At 52.1% G+C, this 18746-nt stretch overlaps 1 protein-coding gene across 1 annotated transcript in view; it reads left to right on the top strand.

The window, feature by feature from the left end:
* Window positions 1-18746, top strand: part of LOC137609981 (RNA binding protein fox-1 homolog 3-like) — a 267024-nt gene that overhangs the window by 115416 nt on the left and 132862 nt on the right. The window contains exon 5 of the mRNA XM_068337367.1: window positions 1-89. Coding sequence (XP_068193468.1) covers window positions 68-89 — 22 coding nt within the window. The 5' untranslated portion in view covers window positions 1-67. The remainder of the gene's footprint in view (window positions 90-18746) is intronic.

The following is an 18746-nucleotide window of genomic DNA, read 5'->3' as shown; positions in this document are numbered from 1 at the left end:
GTCCTCCAGCACCTGTGGCAGCAGTGAGTCGTCGGTCCAGCTTCAGCCCCCCCGGCTTCACCTGTACATGGAGACCCCCAGCTGGGCAGGTGAGCGCCCAACGCAACCCTCAAGCCCCGCCCCTCCAGGGTCATGGGGGGCGAGGTCTGAGCATCGAGGACTCAAACTCCACCCACCCAAACGCTTTAGGGTCTATTTGAGGGTTCTGTTCTGAGCCCCCCCTCAAAGAACCAGAACAGGAGACTCAGAATGAGAATAAGGATCAGAATCCGGATCCGGATCCGGATTCTGATCCAGATCAGAGTCCAGACGATGCTCCGCCCCCGTGGTGTCAACGTTCTTCTGTTTCTGGTGGGGTCATGCTTGAACCAACGTTGACGCTGGTGCTCAGAGATGAGAAATGGTGCCCCCCCCCGGTGGCCGGAGGTCAGGGGGTTTTCACCAATTAGACCAGAGGTGTTGTCTCAGCTTTGACGTGGTCCGTCGGCGGTGGGGGGGGGTGTTGATGCTGCCTGTCGGCCGTTGCCTTTACTTCCTGCTTCTGAGAACGGTGGCGCTGCCCCCCCCCCCCAGCCCAGGGAAACGACTTGACGCTGCCTGGCGGCGGATGAGCCGTACTGTAATATATCCTGCCCCCCCCATCCGGCCATATTGTGCTAATGTGCGCCGGTTAAGTAGCGGAAGACTAGAGAAAGACTCTCATCCATATGCCTGAGAGCCCCAGAGCCACGTGATCCCTCCCCAGATGGATCCCCTGCCCCCCCCCGTCCTCCGTGGAGCCATAGAGCAGGTGGCGGCGAGGATCAATGGGCCTCCGCCATTACCTCCTCTCCAGCCCGGTCTCCGGGGGGGGCCCGCGGCGCAGGAACAGGGACGTTTTCCATTAGTCTAATTGCTGGGTTATGGTTCTATATTGCCCCCCCCCCCCACCACTACGGCGGGGTAACGGCGGACCTCTAGTGCCCCACGTATAGCTGGTGGGTGTTATGTGTCCCCCGCCGCCCCCCATTCAGATCCACTTTACAGAGAAGAAGAAAACAGGAAGATAAACAAGCAAAAATAAAATAAAGGGGGGGGGCTCCTCAAACGTTTGATGTAAGGCTTTAATCAAAGCGCCGCCAACAGGTGCATTGTGGGAATGATTTATGGAGCGAACGGCTCTTCCAGCGCCGCTTCAGCGCTGATGTGATCAGGATCCAACCAGAACCGGTTTGTGGCGTCGGACCCGATGGTCTGTTCCTGCAGCGCATGGACCCCCCCCCAGCCAGGGGGGGCATCAGCTGCCCCCCCCCCGCCCGCCCCCCCAGCAGCGGTCACTCCATCAGCGGGACGACAAGGTGACATCAGACGCTTCACTTCCTGTTTGTGATCGCCGCTAGCAGGAGGCGTGTGATGATGATGGATCAGCTGATCGGTTGCCCCCCCCGACCCCTTACGCCCCCTCGACCCCCCCCAAAACGAGTCATGATGTCAGAGCTGCTTCCTGTTTCCTATTTCCTGTCGTTCTGCAGACGGAGGAAATCCTCGGCTGCCTTTTTTTTTTTCGGTGGGGGGGGTATTGATCTTAGCGTTGCTGTGGGGGGGTCAGGTGGGGGGGGGCACTGATGTAGTAGCTTATTAAACAAATAGGCCAGAGAACAAGGCCAGCGCCGCTTTGCATCATGGGAGACGCTCCGTACCGGCTAACGAGGTGTTAATCTATTTTAATCACATCACACTTTATGAAACAAGGGGGGGGTCACGGGGGGGTCAAGGATTGTATTTGGAAATGGGATGTGATGGCGGGGGTGGGGGGGCTGGTTTAACACGCGGCTCCATAATGAAGCCAAACGGTTACGGTTAGCTCGAGGCGCTGCAGCCGGCGCCGCTGGGGGGGTGACCCCCGCCCCCGATGCCCTGACATCATACCGGAGGGGGGGTCCGGATCGGGGTGTTCGGCGGCGTTTACTTTAATAATCACAGGAAACACCCAATCCAGTGTCAGCTGATCCAATCAGCTGATCGGGTGAACAGTCAGCTGATTTCTGTTTCATTATAGTAACCACCTGGCCCCGCCCCCTCCTTAGTGACTACTTCCTGTTTGAATGTTTCATGGCCCCGCCCCCTCCTTAGTGACTACTTCCTGTTTGAATGTTTCATGGCCCCGCCCCTCCTTAGTGACTACTTCCTGTTTGAATGTTTCATGGCCCCGCCCCCTCCTTAGTGACTACTTCCTGTTTGAATGTTTCATGGCCCCGCCCCCTCCTTAGTGACTACATCCTGTTTGAATGTTGATGTTTGTCACATGTCCTGTCTGGTGGGGGCTTTATCACCAGTGATAATTGAACTGGATCTTAACTTCATCAGTAACAGACCCCCCCACCCCGACCCCCCCACAGAGACCAGCTGTTCTGGAATGACCACTGGAGCATGCATTCATACATGTTCCGGGGCCTCGCTTCAGCTCCAGTGATGGGGAGCTGGGGGGGGGTGCCTGTGTCTTTAAGAGCTGGATGCAGTGAGGGAGTGGGCGGGGGGGGGGGCCAGGATTGTGCTGACGGCAGGGCTTTGCTTCAGAGCCCCCATTAGAGGGAGCCATAAATCCTGGCTCTGCGGCCGGCTGTGTCAGCAGTCCACCAATGAATTGATTTTAAACGCCACTGAAAAAAAGAGAGGGGGGGGGCAGAGTGACTATTTAATTCACCCTCCATGAGCCACCAGCCCCCCCACCCCATCCCACCGCACTTCTCAATTCCGGACTGTCACTGGAAAGGGGGGGGGCAGTCTCGAAACGCCGTGAGCCGCTGGCCGGGGGCCCCAGCGCCCCCCCCCCACACATACACAAGAACCCTCCCCCCCAGCTTTGATTTCACCAGGAGGAAACACACAAATACATAATCTCACATTGCACACGGCGTTTGTTCCCCCACCCCTCTAATTCCTCTCTCAGCCGCTGCTTTTATATCTGCACAAGAGAAATGAGACATATCGTAAAGAAGGGGGGGCAGGTGGTGGTGGGGGGGTCCAATGCATTTGAAAGTCAAATGTGTTGGATTCTGAAATTGATGTATGTGTTTATTCATTTACGAGCAGCATCCATGTGTGCATGCATTTCTATATTATCAGCAGCCAGAGACGCTGCAGCGCCCCCCCCTTCCTCTTTGTTTCTTCCTCACTGCAGCCCCCCCCCCATTCTTTTTGCCATCGTGAACAAAAAAGAAACGTCTGCAAACAGACGCAGTGAAACCGGGTCCGGTTCTGTTGCTACCTGTGTGTCTGGACCTGTGGACTCTGCGGCTGTGATGCTGGACCTGCAGCGCCACCGGCTGACTGTAGGGGGCAGCGCTCCAGGGGCCACCACGAGATCGCAGACCTGCGACCACAGGAATCAGCTGGGGAGGAGAGGAACCTTCAATATACAGTTCCTTTAGTGGGGAAGGTGATTTCAGGTGTTTAAATGAGATTTCAGCTGATTTCAGCTGATACAAGGTGATTTCGGGTGATTTAAGGTGACTTGTGGCGATTTCAGGTGATTCGCAGTGTGTCAAGGGGATTTAAGGTAATGTCAGGTATTTTATGCAGACAATTTTAAAGTGATTGCAGGTGATTCAAGGTGATCTCAGGTGTTTTAATGAGATATCAGGTGATTTCAGGGGATATAGGGTGATTTCAGGTTATTTGTGTTGATTTCATGTGATTCAAGGGGATTTAAGGTGATTTCATGTGAGTTAAGATAATTTCAAGTGATTCAAAGTGATTTCAGGTGATTCAAGGTAATGATTTCAAGTGACTCAATGTGATTTCTTGTTGTTCAAGGAGTTTTCAGGTGATTCAGAGTGATTTCAGGTGAGTTTAAGGTAATTATAGGTGAGTTGAGGGGATTTAAGGTGATTTCAGGGGATATAGGGTGATTTCAGGTTGTTTGTGTTGATTTCATATGATTTAAGGGGATTTAAGGTGTGTTTAAAGTAATTACAGGTGAGTCGAGGGGATTTAAGGTGATTTCATGTGAGTTAAGATAATTTCAAGTGATTCAAAGAGAATTCAGGTGGTTTAAGACCATTTCGAGGTAATGATTTCAAGTGACTCAATGTGATTTCTTGTTGTTCAAGGAGTTTTCAGGTGATTCAGGGTGATTTCAGGTGAGTTTAAGGTAATTATAGTTGAGTTGAGGGGAGTCAAGGTGATTTCCAGGTGATTTAAGGTGATTTACAGCGGCTGGTAGTTGGTCGTCTCCTCCATCGCTATGAGAACATTCTTGCTCCTTTCCTGCGAGGCGTCGACTCTCTATGACGTCATATTTGATCAGCTGATCAGGTTTTTTTTGTGGTCTTCTGTGATGCTAGCTTAGCATTAGCCTAGGGTTTTAACTAGCATAGCATCCCGTGACCGTCTGACTGTTGAGCAGTTCTGTTGGATTTCGGGTCACCTGATTGGAGGAAACCAATCAGAACTCGTTGGTCGTGACGCCAAGCGGACAGGTGGTGGCGCCGTTTCTTCTCACGTTCATGAGCAGCTCGATGCTGAAGTGCTGCTGGAGGGTCCCCCTGGGGGTCCCATTGGGGGGTCCGGCTGCCGCCTGCTGGTGGCCCCTAACGATCCCAGACGGGTCAGGTGATCCTGGTGGGCGGTGACGGCAGACCGCCACCTGATGGCGCTCCGGGGTTCTTCCTGGTGGGCGGGGCTGGCAGTCCAATTTAGTACAGCATGGAAAACTGTAAGAACATCCAAGTGGAACATGAGTGGAGTGGGGGGGTGGGGTGGTGTGGGGGGGTGTGGGGGGCGTCCTCTTCGGATCATTACGCCGTTTAAAGAGCCGACGCCTCCAATCACCTGTGCCGCTACACGCCTCCAACACGCCTCCAACACGCCTGGAACACGCTGCGCCCCCGGGGATCATACATCACCGTCTCCTTCAGTCCCACGCCCCCCCACCGCCCCCCCAGGCGTCGCTCTCACACGCGGCTAACACGGAACCAATCGCATCGCCGCCCAGATACCGATGCCCCGCCCACTCCAGCGTCCTGCTGTTGTTGTGTGATCATGTGATCATGATCCAATCAGGGGCCGGTCTGTGGCCCCCCCACCCTGAAGGCTTCTCCCCTGCATGTAAACGTAGACGTTCTCATGCCTAATTACCCCCTGGCTACTTGCCGCATGTTCCTGTCGCGGTGGGGGGGTATTTCACTCTGAGAGACGGCGACGCACGCTGGGGGGGGCAGGGGGGTGGGGGGGGCGACTCGACATCTTCCTTCCTTCATTTCTATTATGGCTGACTGGAGGCGCCCCCGCCCTCAAATAAAACTAAAATACGATAAAGCTGGAATCTGAGTCGTGGGACCGCTGCCCCCCCCCGGCGGTAAAGGGGGGGGGGGTCGTAATTACAACGCTCGCCAATATTTTTCTGACGGGAGGTTTGACATAGACATGGGGGGGGCATGAACGGTGTTCGTGACACGTGATAAAAAGCACATTTCATCCCCCCCGTGCATAAGGACCCCCCCATGTGAAGCCGTAGGACCGCCGTGATAGGGTACCATCATTAGTCATGTGACCGAGGCCAATGAGAGGCCGGTGTTCCCGGTTCCATGAAGGGGGGGTCCAGTGAAGTGTGGAGGTTGTGGGGGGTGAAAAATGTGCTTCTTAGCAGCTTCTTTGTCCCTCTCATGTTTGCCCTTTTACCCCCCGCCCCCCTGCTGGGGGAGGCAATGCTCCATGAGGGCAGGGTCCCGCTGTGACCCCCCAACAGGATGGGTCTCTGATCCATCAGTGGCTTCACACCCGGGGGGGCGACGGAGGTGTGGGTGGGCAGATGGGGGGGGTGACAGGTGTCTCGGAATGTGCTGCTCTCCTTGAAGGGGCGGGGCTTGGCCACACCCATGTGATGCAGGAGGCGTGGCTTCATCCTGGAATGCGTCTCAGAAAGGAAGTTGAAGGGGGGGTCGGATCCCCTCCTTCAACACCTGGGGGGGCACGGATCTCATCTTTTAACACCCGCGGGGGTGGATCCCGTCCTTCACACATGGGGGGGCACGGATCTCATCTTTTAACACCCGCGGGGGTGGATCCCGTCCTTCACACATGGGGGGGCGGATCCCGTCCTTCACACCTGGACCCCCCCCGTCCGGTTCCGATAAGTTTGTGCGTTAAAGTTCAGGCTCGTCCGTCATTTCTGTCCTGGGGGGAGCGGTGACGGAGGGGCACACAGGTGGGGGTTCTGACACCCCCATGAGTGATCTGGCGTGTGACAAACAGGGGGGGTCGCGGCTTGGCGGAACACCCCGGCGCCGGGGGTAATTACTCTTCCTGCGCGGGGGCAACTCAAAATTTTTGAACCTTTTCTTTCTCCAATCAAACTTGATGGATTGAGTGGGGGGGGGCGATCATCTGGTTCTTAGCGGGCTGGCGGAGCGTGGTGCCCCCCCCCCTGATTAATGGGATCTGCTGCGAGTCACCAGAAGAGGAAATGAAGTATTTCTGTTTAAAGCCAACATTTGTCTCCTGGAAGGCGTTTGTCACAGCCCCCCCCCCACCCCCCCAGCCGGCGGAAGCTGGATTTCCTCTGGGAGCGCTGGGAATTACCCCCCCACATTAATGACGTTCCCACCTCGTGCCACCGATCCGCCCCCCCCCCCTGTCCGGGACCGGATCAGGAGAAGACTAACGCCTGGGACCTGGTGGGGGGGGGGCAGGCTTTCCCCAGTGTGTTACAGCAGACTCGCTTGGTCAGCCCCTCCCCCCCCAGTAGTCAATACTCCACAATTTAGAGAATCAGCTGACTCTGCAGAAACAAAGAGGCGAAACCGGAAATAAAGACGGATATAAAATCTGAGGGGGGGGCTCCTTATGTCGTTGACTTATTCGCTGGGGGGGGCGTGTGGGGGGTTGGGGGTGGTCAAGTGGACCTGAACAAACGTGCAAATCAACGTCCCGGCCGCAAGCCCCCCACGACCCCCCTCACAGGAGCGCCCCCCCCCCCACACACACACACACACGAGCCCCCCCCCACACACACACACACACGAGCCCCCCCCACACACACACACACAAGCCCCCCCACACACACGAGGCCCCCCCCCCACACACACACACACACACGAGCCCCCCCCACACACACACGAGCCCCCCCCCCACACACACACACAGGAGCCCCCCTCCCCCCCACACACACGAGCCCCCCCCCCCCCACACACACACACACAGGAGCCCCCCCCCCCACTTCTTCCATCAATGGAAATCTAATTGCTTGAAAAGCGATCAATGGAAACTAAATTGGTTTTGTGTGGAAGCGCCGAGGGGGGGGGGCGTTTTAATGCCTGTTGGTTTTGCATCTTAAATCACGGTAATATTTGGAGGGGGGGGTGAAGTTCGGTGGGGGGGGGGCTTCATCACTAATTAACATCAGCAGTTTATCGTTTTCACAAAGTCATCAATCGACCTGAAAGGGTTAAAACTGGACTGGGAGGGGGGGCGGGTTTCCAGCAGGAGGGGGGGGGGGGCACCGGTCTGAGATGAGTAATCTGATTACTAATCCGCTCTAATCCCAACTGCTTCTTCCAAAGGCCGGCGTTTGGTTGGGCGATCAGCAGGTGACTGATGGGGGGGAGGGGCACCTGGGAGGGGCACCTGGGAGGGGCACCTGGACACGCCCCCCCATCCCTCAGGTGTTTACCCATCAGCAGACAGAAACCAGCCCGGCCTGTGATTGTAATTATATTGTAAGTGATTCGGGGGGGGAGGGGTGGCAGTAACTCTGATTCAGTTCGGCGATCACGGGGGCTGAGGGGGTGGGGGGGCAGGGGGCGGGGCTCTGGAGTCGTCTGAACTTGTTTCACCACCAAAAGACAAAAACAGGAAGTGATGACAGGAAGAGAGCTCCGCCCCCCAGTGAAGATGCCTGACATAAAAACACATCCTCCAATGAGGAGAGACCACAGACGCCACGTTCTGATTGGTCAGACCCCCCCACGTTCTGGAGGTAAACTCAGTCGTTGTTGCTGATCAGAAAAATTACGTCATTTATTTATAAATGAACAACCAGGATGGGGGGGTCAGCCTGGCCCTGCCTCTCCAGGAAGTCATTTACAGCCGTTAGCATCGCCCGCACCACATTAGCATCACGGCCTCAGACAGATGCCATGTTGGCTCCGCCTTGTTGGCGCAAACATCCTTATAGCAGTTAGCACCTGTGTAAAGAGCTAACCGCCCCCACCCCATCCCCCGGGGGCGTGGCGGTGCCTCTGTGGCTCCGGTGCAGCCTAATGCGAAGATCCGCCCCCCCCCCATGATCCCTCGTTCATCATTTTGACACCGGATAGTTTTTGAAGAGGAGAAAAATGTTGCAGTCAGCTCTTCCTTTGGTCACAATGAGTGTGTGTGTGTGTGTGTGTGTGTGTGTGTGTGTGTGTGTGTGTGTGTGTGTGTGTGTGTGTGTGTGTGTCTACACGTGATTGTGTGTGAATGCATCAGTATGATTAAGGAGCATGGGAACACGGCACTGGCTACATCCTGCTGATAAACCGGCGCTCACATCGAGGTGTTGCACGCTGCTCGACGCTCCTTATTTTTGCATTCTGATGCTATTATGGGATGTCTCTGAGCCGCTGTGGCGTGTTGTGTCACGACGAACCATTTTAGCTCCACGGCGCCTCGCTGTCGTCCTGCCACGCTGTGGTGATGACAACCTACACACAGTGTTTCGCCTAGTGACACTTGCGCGCACCACTGATACCTGTTCGTCTACGTTAACGGGGACCTGATCAGGTGCGGTATTGATCGCTGTGGAACACGGCGGTGACATTCTGATCCGTCTCGCGGCTAGCTGCTCATAAGCCATTAGAGTTAGCGTCGTGTCGCGGCGGATTTCCTGCCCGGCGTAGGCGATGACGTCTCTTTAGCGCTGCGGCGGCGTTACCACCCGGAGCCGAATCGCTTCCTGTCCGCTCGGCTTCGATCCGCTGCTGGCGCTGGGGTCAAGCAGGTGACCTATCGGTAAAAGTGCCTCGCGTGCCAATAAACGCCGAGCGGTATTAATCACACAGGAGCCCCCGCCCCGGGAAGGGGTCAGCGCTTTAAAGGGCGCCCAGCGAGCTGCCTGACTGAAATACGACCACACCGTCTTTCCGCTTGAACGTACCAAACTTTTATTAGTTCCCGATGAGGTCAGCCCGCCTGCGTAAATGAGAGCTGTCGATATCCCATCATGCTCCTGGAGCCGGATTGTGATTCGTCTGTCAGACGCATATTTCACTCTAAATGTAGTCAGCTGGCTGTGAGTAACGCGTACGTTAGCGGCGGCGGAACATCTGTTTTTCTATTAGAGATGAAATATTCATCTGAAGCGGTTTGGAGTGGAGCGGCGGACCGCAGCGACAGCTGCTGAAACCGACACCCCCACGTCAGGTGTCCGTATGGAAACATCTGATCATCAGCGCCGCCGCCGCGCCCGTCCGACGGCCGGTTTGATCCACCGGTCGATCAGCCGGTAACTGGAGAACGGGAAGGGGGATTGGTTGAAAGGGGAGATGCCCCGCCCCCTGAAAGTCGCCTGGCTTTTGTGGTTAGCGCTGCGGTAGACGGACCGTAAACAGGAGGAACCCGCCAGAACCGGGCGGTGCCGGGTCGCGCCCCTCTGGGCGATGGGGCAGGTCGATCCATCGAGCCGACAGGGATCCATACAGCCAATCGGTGCCTCCAAACGGCCGCGGTGACGACCTGGAAAGCTAATTGTGTGTCGATTGCGCTCAAAGCTGAATTTATCGACGCGCGGCATTTGAAGAATTGGCATCCGGCTGGTTGCCAGGCGACGGCGGACCTTTGGTGGAGGGGCTGCGTCGAATGTTCCTCATCATTACACTAATAAGGCGTGTTGTGATCTCAAACAATAACAGCGTTTGCATTTCTCATTTGTGCATTAATAAATAATGAGGTCCAGCGTGCGTTTGGAGCGTTAGCTCACTTAGGCTAATCAGGATGACACCAGCGCCGCCGTTTCACCGCCGAGCGCTGCTTTCAGTGTCACGGTGCGATGGAGCGCTCAGACGCCAAGGCAATGTTAGCTTAGACAATAAAACAAACAGCATTGCATTGTGGGAGTTGTTTGACTGGAGAGGTGGGGCCTGGCGTTAGCTTTGGTGCCGACGCGGCTGTCGTTGCTCTTTGTTAGCACGATGCTAAAGGCAGGAAGACGCGTCTGGTGATGAAGGGGAGGAAGAGGAAGCAGAGATGAGTGATGTCACTCTGACCCCGCCCTCCCTGGACGTTGGCATACACGTGTTGTCGGGGTAAATTTATCTGTCAGCCCCGTTTAGCGGCGACATGCCTCAGTGCCCCCCCCAAAGCACCACTGTGGTTGATGAGGCACCGGCGCAGGATTGAACCCCGCCCCCCAAAGACGACTGCATAAATGGAATCACCCCTCCGTCAATATTACCCCGTTTCCGTGACGACGTGTTTGTTCTGACGCTCCACTGGAACGAACCGGGAAACGTTGCGTTCTCTTGCTCCCCCACCCCATCAGTGGGACTTCTGGTCATGTGACCTCTGATTATTTGGAACTCGGCGTTTTGCCCCCCTGGAGTCAGTTTTTTTCGCTGGGGGTATTTAACGCTCATTAAACATTAAACGCGCTCTGCAGAGATAAACTGGAGTCGGTGAATCTCTGATGAGTCGCGTCTCGCCGTTCTGATGACTTCCTGCTCGCCGCTGCGTCCCCCCATCCAGACCCAAACGCCTGACGCCCCCCAGGATGGATGACATCCTGATTCCCCGGTAATGAAATCATCACTGGGTATCGCAGACGGTTTTAATTCTGATTAAAAGTCATTTTTTAAAGAGATGACCTCAAACATCCCATCGCTCCAGCAGAAGTCCTGAGTCGGCAGAATCCCTCCACCAATCAGAGACCTTCATCACATTCCTCCATTAATCTGATGCGCGGGCTTTGATTAAAGCGCCCCCCCACACAGACAATGCAGATGACTTCCACAAAGCTCCAGATTGATACAGATGTGCCCCCCCCACCACCTTGTTCAGGCGTGGGGGGGGGATCGATGGTGGGCGTCGGCTTTTGTCTGGTGTTTATCCTGACTCAGCACAAAGTCAAAAAAGGCAGCGTGTGACCAAAGGGAAGACTGATGTGATCAGCCCCCCCCGACCCCCCCACCGCCCCCCCACCTCCGGTGATATGTGACGGTCAGGGATTCCACGGAGCGAGCCGAGATTGATTCCCCCCCCACACGGAGATAGGGCTTGTTTTTCACACGGGGTGATATGAGACTATCAGAGAGGGTCTGGGGGGGGGGGGGGGTATTGTGCTGGGGCGGTGGGATCGGTATGGGGGGAGATGACAGGATGGTGATGGGGGGGGGTGACTGGAGTTGAGAAACAAGTGAAAAACTGCGACAGAGATGGAGAAGCGACGGTTTGCTCCCCCAGGAGGAAGGGCTGGGGGGGGTCCTACTGTATGGATCCGCTCCTAATGTTGATTGATATTAATCAAATCGTCCCGACTGACAGAGAACCTGGGGGGGGGCTGGATTTTTTTTTTAACCCAAAAGGCAATTTTCTAAAATGGTGGGGGTCGGATTCTTGCAGGCACGGGGGCACCGACCCCCGGATAGCACATGTAATGGATGAGTACATGCCCCTGCTGCCCCCCCCTCCCAGAACGGAGGAGATGTGAACTAATTAATTATGGGATGTCGGGCTGGACGCTGACACCGTCGTTGTGTTTATCGACCCCCCCACAGAGGAGCGCCGGTGTGAGTTGTCGGGGGGGGTCAGCGATCACCGGAAGCAGCACATGCTCTGGGCCGCAGGTCGGCGCCGCCCACGTGGACACGCCCCCCCTCACGTGTGTCGGGCGTGTTCATTACGCAGGTGGGCGGGGCTAATGGCCACAGCGCCGCTGGAGCGGAGTAGATTAGAGGGTCATGCCCTTGAACATCTCACTTCTCTGTATTGTTCTGAAAATATAGATCAGAGTGGGGGCGACATAGGGGGGGCCAGAGAAACTACTGCGATCATCTGCCCCCGACTCTGCCCCCGACCCGCTGGCCAATCGTAACGCAGGAAAAGACGGATGTGGGAAAGTCCTCAATGGCGTTTTGAAACAGATAACTGACGCGGTGACCCCTCCACTCAACGTGACGGCCCCCCGCAGCCGTGACGGCCCCCCGGTGCCGTGACCACCCCCCGCTGCCGTGACCACCCCCCGCTGCCGTGACCTCCCCCCGGTGCCATGTCCGCCCCCCAGCGGCGCTCCAGCTGTAAATGGCGCCCCCCGGGGACCCATCCTGGAGCTGCACATCCGCCCCCCGCTGCAGGGGCGGGGATGCTTTTCTAATTGCTTTGGCTTTTGGCTTCTGACTCCGAGGCGGGGGCCAATGGGAGGCTGAGGAGGCGGTCCTCTGGGAGGCAGCGGCGCACTGAGGTGAAGGTGCAGCCTGTGATTTGCTGTTGTTTTATGGATGAGGGTAACGCGCCGCTCCGATCCACGGTGGGAATAGAGTCGACAGGATTTCATTCTAATGCCTCTGACAGGTGGGGGCCGCGATCGACGCGCCGCTCCGATTGGCCCCCGTCAACACGCATAGGAATTGGTAATATGTTGAGAGCCGTGTTTCAATTCCACGCATCGATCCGCCAGAGAAAACTTCTTTCATCTGCAGCACTGGGGCGCGTGAAGGCGTGTTCAGGACGCACGAGGGCGGGGCTTGAAGACACGGCGAATAAAAATCACCATCGGACGCGATGGAGCCGGTTCCTCTCACGTGGGGCTTCCTCCAAAACTTTCAGAACTTGGCTGGGATTGGTCGGAGGGGGCAGGAAGGTGTTTTGGGGCAGCTCCATTTATTTTTTTTACTTTCCTTCCTCATCGTCTTCATCAGTTTCATGACAGCCATCGGGTTAGGATTAGGATTAGGATTAGGGTTAGGGTTAGGATTAGTGGTTACGATTAGGATTAGTGGTTAAGGTTAGGATTAGTGGTTAGGGTTAGGATTAGGATTAGTGGTTAGGGTTAGGATTAGGATTAGTGGTTAGGATTAGGGTTAGGGTTAGTTGTTAGGGTTAGGGTTAGGATTAGGATTAGTGGTTAGGATTAGGGTTAGGGTTAGGATTAGTGGTTAGGGTTAGGATTAGTGGTTACGATTAGGATTAGTGGTTAAGGTTAGGATTAGTGGTTAGGATTAGTGGTTAGGGTTAGGATTAGGATTAGTGGTTAGGATTAGGGTTAGGGTTAGTTGTTAGGGTTAGGATTAGGATTAGTGGTTAGGATTAGGGTTAGGGTTAGGATTAGTGGTTAGGGTTAGGGTCAGGGTTGGGATTCGGGTTCATGTGAGGGTTAGGATTTGGGGTTAGGATTAGGGTTCGGGTTAGGGTTAGTGGTTACGATTAGGATTAGTGGTTAAGGTTAGGATTAGTGGTTAGGGTTAGGATTAGGATTAGTGGTTAGGGTTAGGATTAGGATTAGTGGTTAGGATTAGGGTTAGGGTTAGTGGGTATGCTCCACAGGTAGGATGTGAGCTGGAGGAGAAGGAGAAATTCTGGTCGGACTTTGACGAAGTGATGCAGAGCATGCCTAGAAGTGAGAGAGTTGTCATTGGAGCAGACTTCAATGGACATGTTGGTGCAGGAAACAGAGGTGATGAGGAGGTGATGGGCAGGTTTGGTATCCAGGAGAGGAACGCAGAAGGACAGATGGTAGTTGACTTTGCAAAAAGGATGGAAATGGCTGTAGTGAATACTTTCTTCCAGAAGAGGCAGGAACATAGAGTGACCTATAAGAGTGGAGGTAGGAGCACACAGGTAGACTACATCTGGTGTAGACGGTGTAACCTGAAGGAGATCAGTGACTGTAAAGTAGTGGTAGGTGAGAGTGTAGCCAAACAGCATAGGATGGTGGTGTGTAGGATGACTCTGGTGGTGAGGAAGATGAAGAGGACAAAGGCAGAGCAGAAGACAAAATGGTGGAAGCTGAAAAAGGAAGAGTGTTGCAGGACTTTTAGGAAGGAGTTAAGACAGGCTCTGGGTGGTCAGGAGGTGCTTCCAGATGACTGGACAACTACAGCTAATGTGATCAGGGAGACAGGTAGGAGAGTACTTGGTGTGTCATCTGGAAGGAAAGTAGATAAGGAGACTTGGTGGTGGAATGAGGAGGTACAGGAGTGTATACAGAGAAAGAGGTTAGCTAAGAAGAAGTGGGACACTGAGAGGACTGAGGAGAGTAGACAGGAGTACAGGGAGATGCAGCGTAAGGTGAAGGTAGAGGTAGCAAAGGCCAAACAAGAAGCTTATGATGACTTGTATGCTAGTTTGGACAGTAAGGAGGGAGAGACTGATCTATACCGGTTGGCAAGACAGAGAGACAGAGATGGGAAGGACGTGCAGCAGGTTAGGGTGATTAAGGATAGGGATGGAAGTCTATTGACAGGTGCCAGTAGTGTGATGGGAAGATGGAAAGAGTACTTTGAAGAGTTGATGAACGTGGAAAATGAGAGAGAACAAAGACTAGAAGAGGTGACTGTTGTGGACCAGGAGTAGCAAAGATTAGTCAGGATGAAGTGAGGAGGGCACTGGAGAGGATGAAGAGTGGAAAGGCAGTCGGTCCTGATGATATACCTGTAGAGGTATGGAAGTGTCTAGGAGAGGTGGCAGTAGAGTTTCTGACTGGGTTGTTCAACAGGATCTTAGATAGTGAGAAGATGCCTGAGGAATGGAGGAGAAGTGTGCTGGTGCCCATTTTTAAGAACAAGGGAGATGTGCAGAGTTGTGGCAACTACAGAGGAATAAAGCTGATGAGCCATACAATGAAGTTATGGGAGAGAGTAGTGGAAGATAGACTAAGGGCAGAAGTGAACATTTGTGAGCAGCAGTATGGTTTCATGCCAAAACAGAGTACTACAGATGCAGTATTTGCTTTGAGGATGTTGATAGAGAAGTACAGAGAAGGCCAGAGGGAGCTGCATTGTGTTTTTGTAGATCTGGAGAAAGCTGATGACAGGGTGTCCAGAGAGGAACTGTGGTATTGTATGAGGAAGTCTGGAGTGGCAGAGAAGTATGTTAGAGCGGTGCAGGACATGTATGAGGACTGTAAGACAGTGGTGAGGTGTGTGTAGGTGTGACAGAGGAGTTCAAGGTGGAGGTGGGACTGCATCAGGGATCAGCTCTGAGCCCCTTCTTGTTGCTATGGTGATGTTCAGGCTGACAGACGAGGTTAGGCAGGAATCTCCATGGACTATGATGTTTGCAGATGACATTGTGATCTGCAGTGAGAGCAGGGAACAGGTGGAGGAGAAGCTAGAGAGGTGGAGGTTTGTCCTGGAAAGGAGAGGAATGAAGGTTAGCCGCAGTAAGACAGAGTACATGTGTGTGAATGAGAGGGACCCAAGTGGAAGAGTGAGGTTAGAGGGAGAAGAGATCAAGAAGGTGGAGGACTTGAAGTACTTAGGGTCAACAGTCCAGAGCAATGGAGAGTGTGGAAAAGAGGTGAAGAAGCGTGTCCAGGCAGGATGGAACGGGTGGGAGGAAAGTGTCAGGTGTGATGTGTGATAGAAGAGTTTCAGCTAAAATGAAAGGAAAGGTGTACAAAACTGTGGTGAGACCAGCGATGTTGTTTGGTCTAGAGACAGTGTCACTGAGGAAAAGACAGGAGACAGAGCTGGAGGTAGCAGAGATGAAGATGCTGAGGTTCTCTCTGGGTGTGACCAGGAAGGATAGGATCAGGAATGAGTCCATCAGAGGGACAGCACATGTTAGAGGTTCTGGAGATAAAGTCAGAGAGGCCAGACTGAGATGGTTTGGACATGTCCAGAGGAGAGATAGTGAATATATTGGTAGAAGGATGCTGAGTTTTGAACTGCCAGGCAGGAGGCCTAGAGGAAGACCAAAGAGGAGGTTTATGGATGTAGTGAAAGAGGACATGAAGGTAGTTGGTGTGAGAGAAGAGGATGAGAAGACAGGGTTAGATGGAGGACACTGATTGGCTGTGGCGACCCCTGAAGGGAAAAGCCGAAAGGAAAAGAAGAAGATTAGGGTTAGGGTTAGTTGTTAGGGTTAGGATTAGGATTAGTGGTTAGGATTAGGGTTAGGGTTAGGATTAGTGGTTAAGGTTAGGATTAGTGGTTAGGATTAGTGGTTAGGGTTAGGATTAGGATTAGTGGTTAGGATTAGGGTTAGGGTTAGTTGTTAGGGTTAGGATTAGGATTAGTGGTTAGGATTAGGGTTAGGGTTAGGATTAGTGGTTAGGGTTAGGGTCAGGGTTGGGATTCGGGTTCATGTGAGGGTTAGGATTTGGGGTTAGGATTAGGGTTCGGGTTAGGGTTAGGGTTAGTGGTTACGATTAGGATTAGTGGTTAAGGTTAGGATTAGTGGTTAGGGTTAGGATTAGGATTAGTGGTTAGGGTTAGGATTAGGATTAGTGGTTAGGATTAGGGTTAGGGTTAGTTGTTAGGGTTAGGGTTAGGATTAGGATTAGTGGTTAGGGTTAGGGTTAGGATTAGTGGTTAGGGTTAGGATTAGTGGTTACGATTAGGATTAGTGGTTAAGGTTAGGATTAGTGGTTAGGATTAGTGGTTAGGGTTAGGATTAGGATTAGTGGTTAGGATTAGGGTTAGGGTTAGTTGTTAGGGTTAGGATTAGGATTAGTGGTTAGGATTAGGGTTAGGGTTAGGATTAGTGGTTAGGGTTAGGGTCAGGGTTGGGATTCGGGTTCATGTGAGGGTTAGGATTTGGGGTTAGGATTAGGGTTCGGGTTAGTGGTTAGGGTTGGGGTTCATGTTGGGGTTAGGGTCAGGGTTGGGGTTAGGGTCAGGGTTCAGCTGGCAGTTTAGTTCCGGTGGCCTCGATAGAACCAGGTCCTCGGGTTCTGTTCTTTAATTAACTTTGATTTGTTTTATTTTATACGGAAACACATTTTAAATCAGAATTCAAGAAGTTTTCATTGGGAAAAGAAGAAGAACAAGAAGATGAAGAGTAGGAGTAGTAGTAGTAGTAGCTATATTAGTAGTATTTCTTATAGTAGTTGTAGTAGTAGCAGCAGTAGTTGTTGTTACAGTACTAGTAGTTATAGCAGTAGTAGTAGTAATTATAGTTGTAGTTATCATAGTCATGCTAGTACTAATAGTAGTAGTAGTAGTAATTGTAGTTGTTACAGTAGTAATTATAGTAGTCATACTAGTAGTACTAATAGTATTACAGTAATCCCTTGTTACTCGCGGTTAATGCGTTCCAGGAACCACCTGTGAAAAATGAAATACTGCGATATCGAAACAAACTGTTTTATTATTTACGTTAATGTAAACGTTTCTGAACCCCCCCCATACTGATATTAAACCTGAACCCCCCCATACTGATATTAAACCTGAACCCCCCATACTGATATTAAACCTGAACCCCCCCATATTGATAATAAACCTGAAACCCCCCCATACTGATATTAAACCACCTTCTCTCTGTGTTACCTTTAAAACACTCTGATAGACTGTTTAAAACACTTTGGTGTTGAACAAAAGTGTTTCTTAAATACTGCGTTCTGTGAGTCTCTGAACGCAGCGCACTTCCAGATGCTGTCAGCCAATAGCATGCGCGTACGGTATCACATGACTACCTACCAAAAATCAGCGATGTAGTGAAGCCGGGCATCTTGAAGCACGAATAAACGAGGGGTTACTGAGATAGTTATATTAGTAGTAATAGCAGTTGTAGTAGTAGTAGTAGTAGTAGTAGTAGTAGTAGTAGTAGTAGTGATGGTAGTAGTAGTTATATTATTTTATTATATTTATTTAATTTATTTTTTTTCTGGACATGTTAATATAACAGACTTCACTCCTTCACATTTACTTTGTCAACGACAACATCAGAATAATAAAGGGTTAACGGGTAGACGACATTAGGTTTGTAAAATTTCCCCAGAATCAACAAACATCTGTCATTAGAATATGTAATCAACAAACTCAGACATTAAAAGTCTTCAACCAGCTCATCCAGTGAATTCTGACAGACGTTCATACCCTTATCCACTTCCAGACATTAGCCTTTACCCTAGAGTATAACCATGTTTACATTCTTCCTGGAACACAAGGTTTGTTAACATCATGGATAGTCAAACAGGAAGTTGACCTTACCAGTGTTCTCCACATGAATATAATGATCACCTTCACCTCCCTCAGCAGACAGTGTTCATACAAGAATTAACCAGTTTGTCACACTTTAACAGTTTCACATGGTATTATATGGTCTAAAGATATCAACATGATCTTTAAAGTCTCAAGTTAATGTTATCCCATGTTATCATGAATACATGTTGTTGTTTTGTTCATTAATCCATGTTTCTGACATTGATTATGTTGAATGGTTTTACAACTGTTCCATGAAATACTTGACGTGTCCAAAACCGTAGAGCTCCACTATTGAAGTGACTCTGTTGTACTGATCTCTGGTGTAGTAACAACTCTTGTTCTTCTTTATTGATCATATTTCACCAACTCCTCTGCACTCCTGATCACCATTGTTTTCATCTGGTCTGGAGAAAGCCCCTTTGTTCTGATGAAGATCCTGCAGGTGTTGGTCCAGGTGTTGGTCCAGGTGTTGGTCCAGGTGTTGGTCCAGGTGTTGGTCCAGGTGTTGGTCCAGGTGTTGGTCCAGGTGTTGGTCCAGGTGTTGGTCCAGGTGTTGTCCATGAGTCCATTCTTCTGCAGTTGTCAAGCTTTTTTAGTGATATCAGCATTCTTTTTAGTGAGATTCTCATTAATTGGGTTTGAAGCCTT

The sequence above is a fragment of the Antennarius striatus genome, chromosome 16, assembly GCF_040054535.1.
Source record: "Antennarius striatus isolate MH-2024 chromosome 16, ASM4005453v1, whole genome shotgun sequence".
NCBI classification, from domain to species: Eukaryota; Metazoa; Chordata; class Actinopteri; order Lophiiformes; family Antennariidae; genus Antennarius; species Antennarius striatus.
The sequence above is the reverse complement of the archived record's forward strand: the minus strand, read 5'-3'. Positions and strand labels throughout refer to the sequence as shown.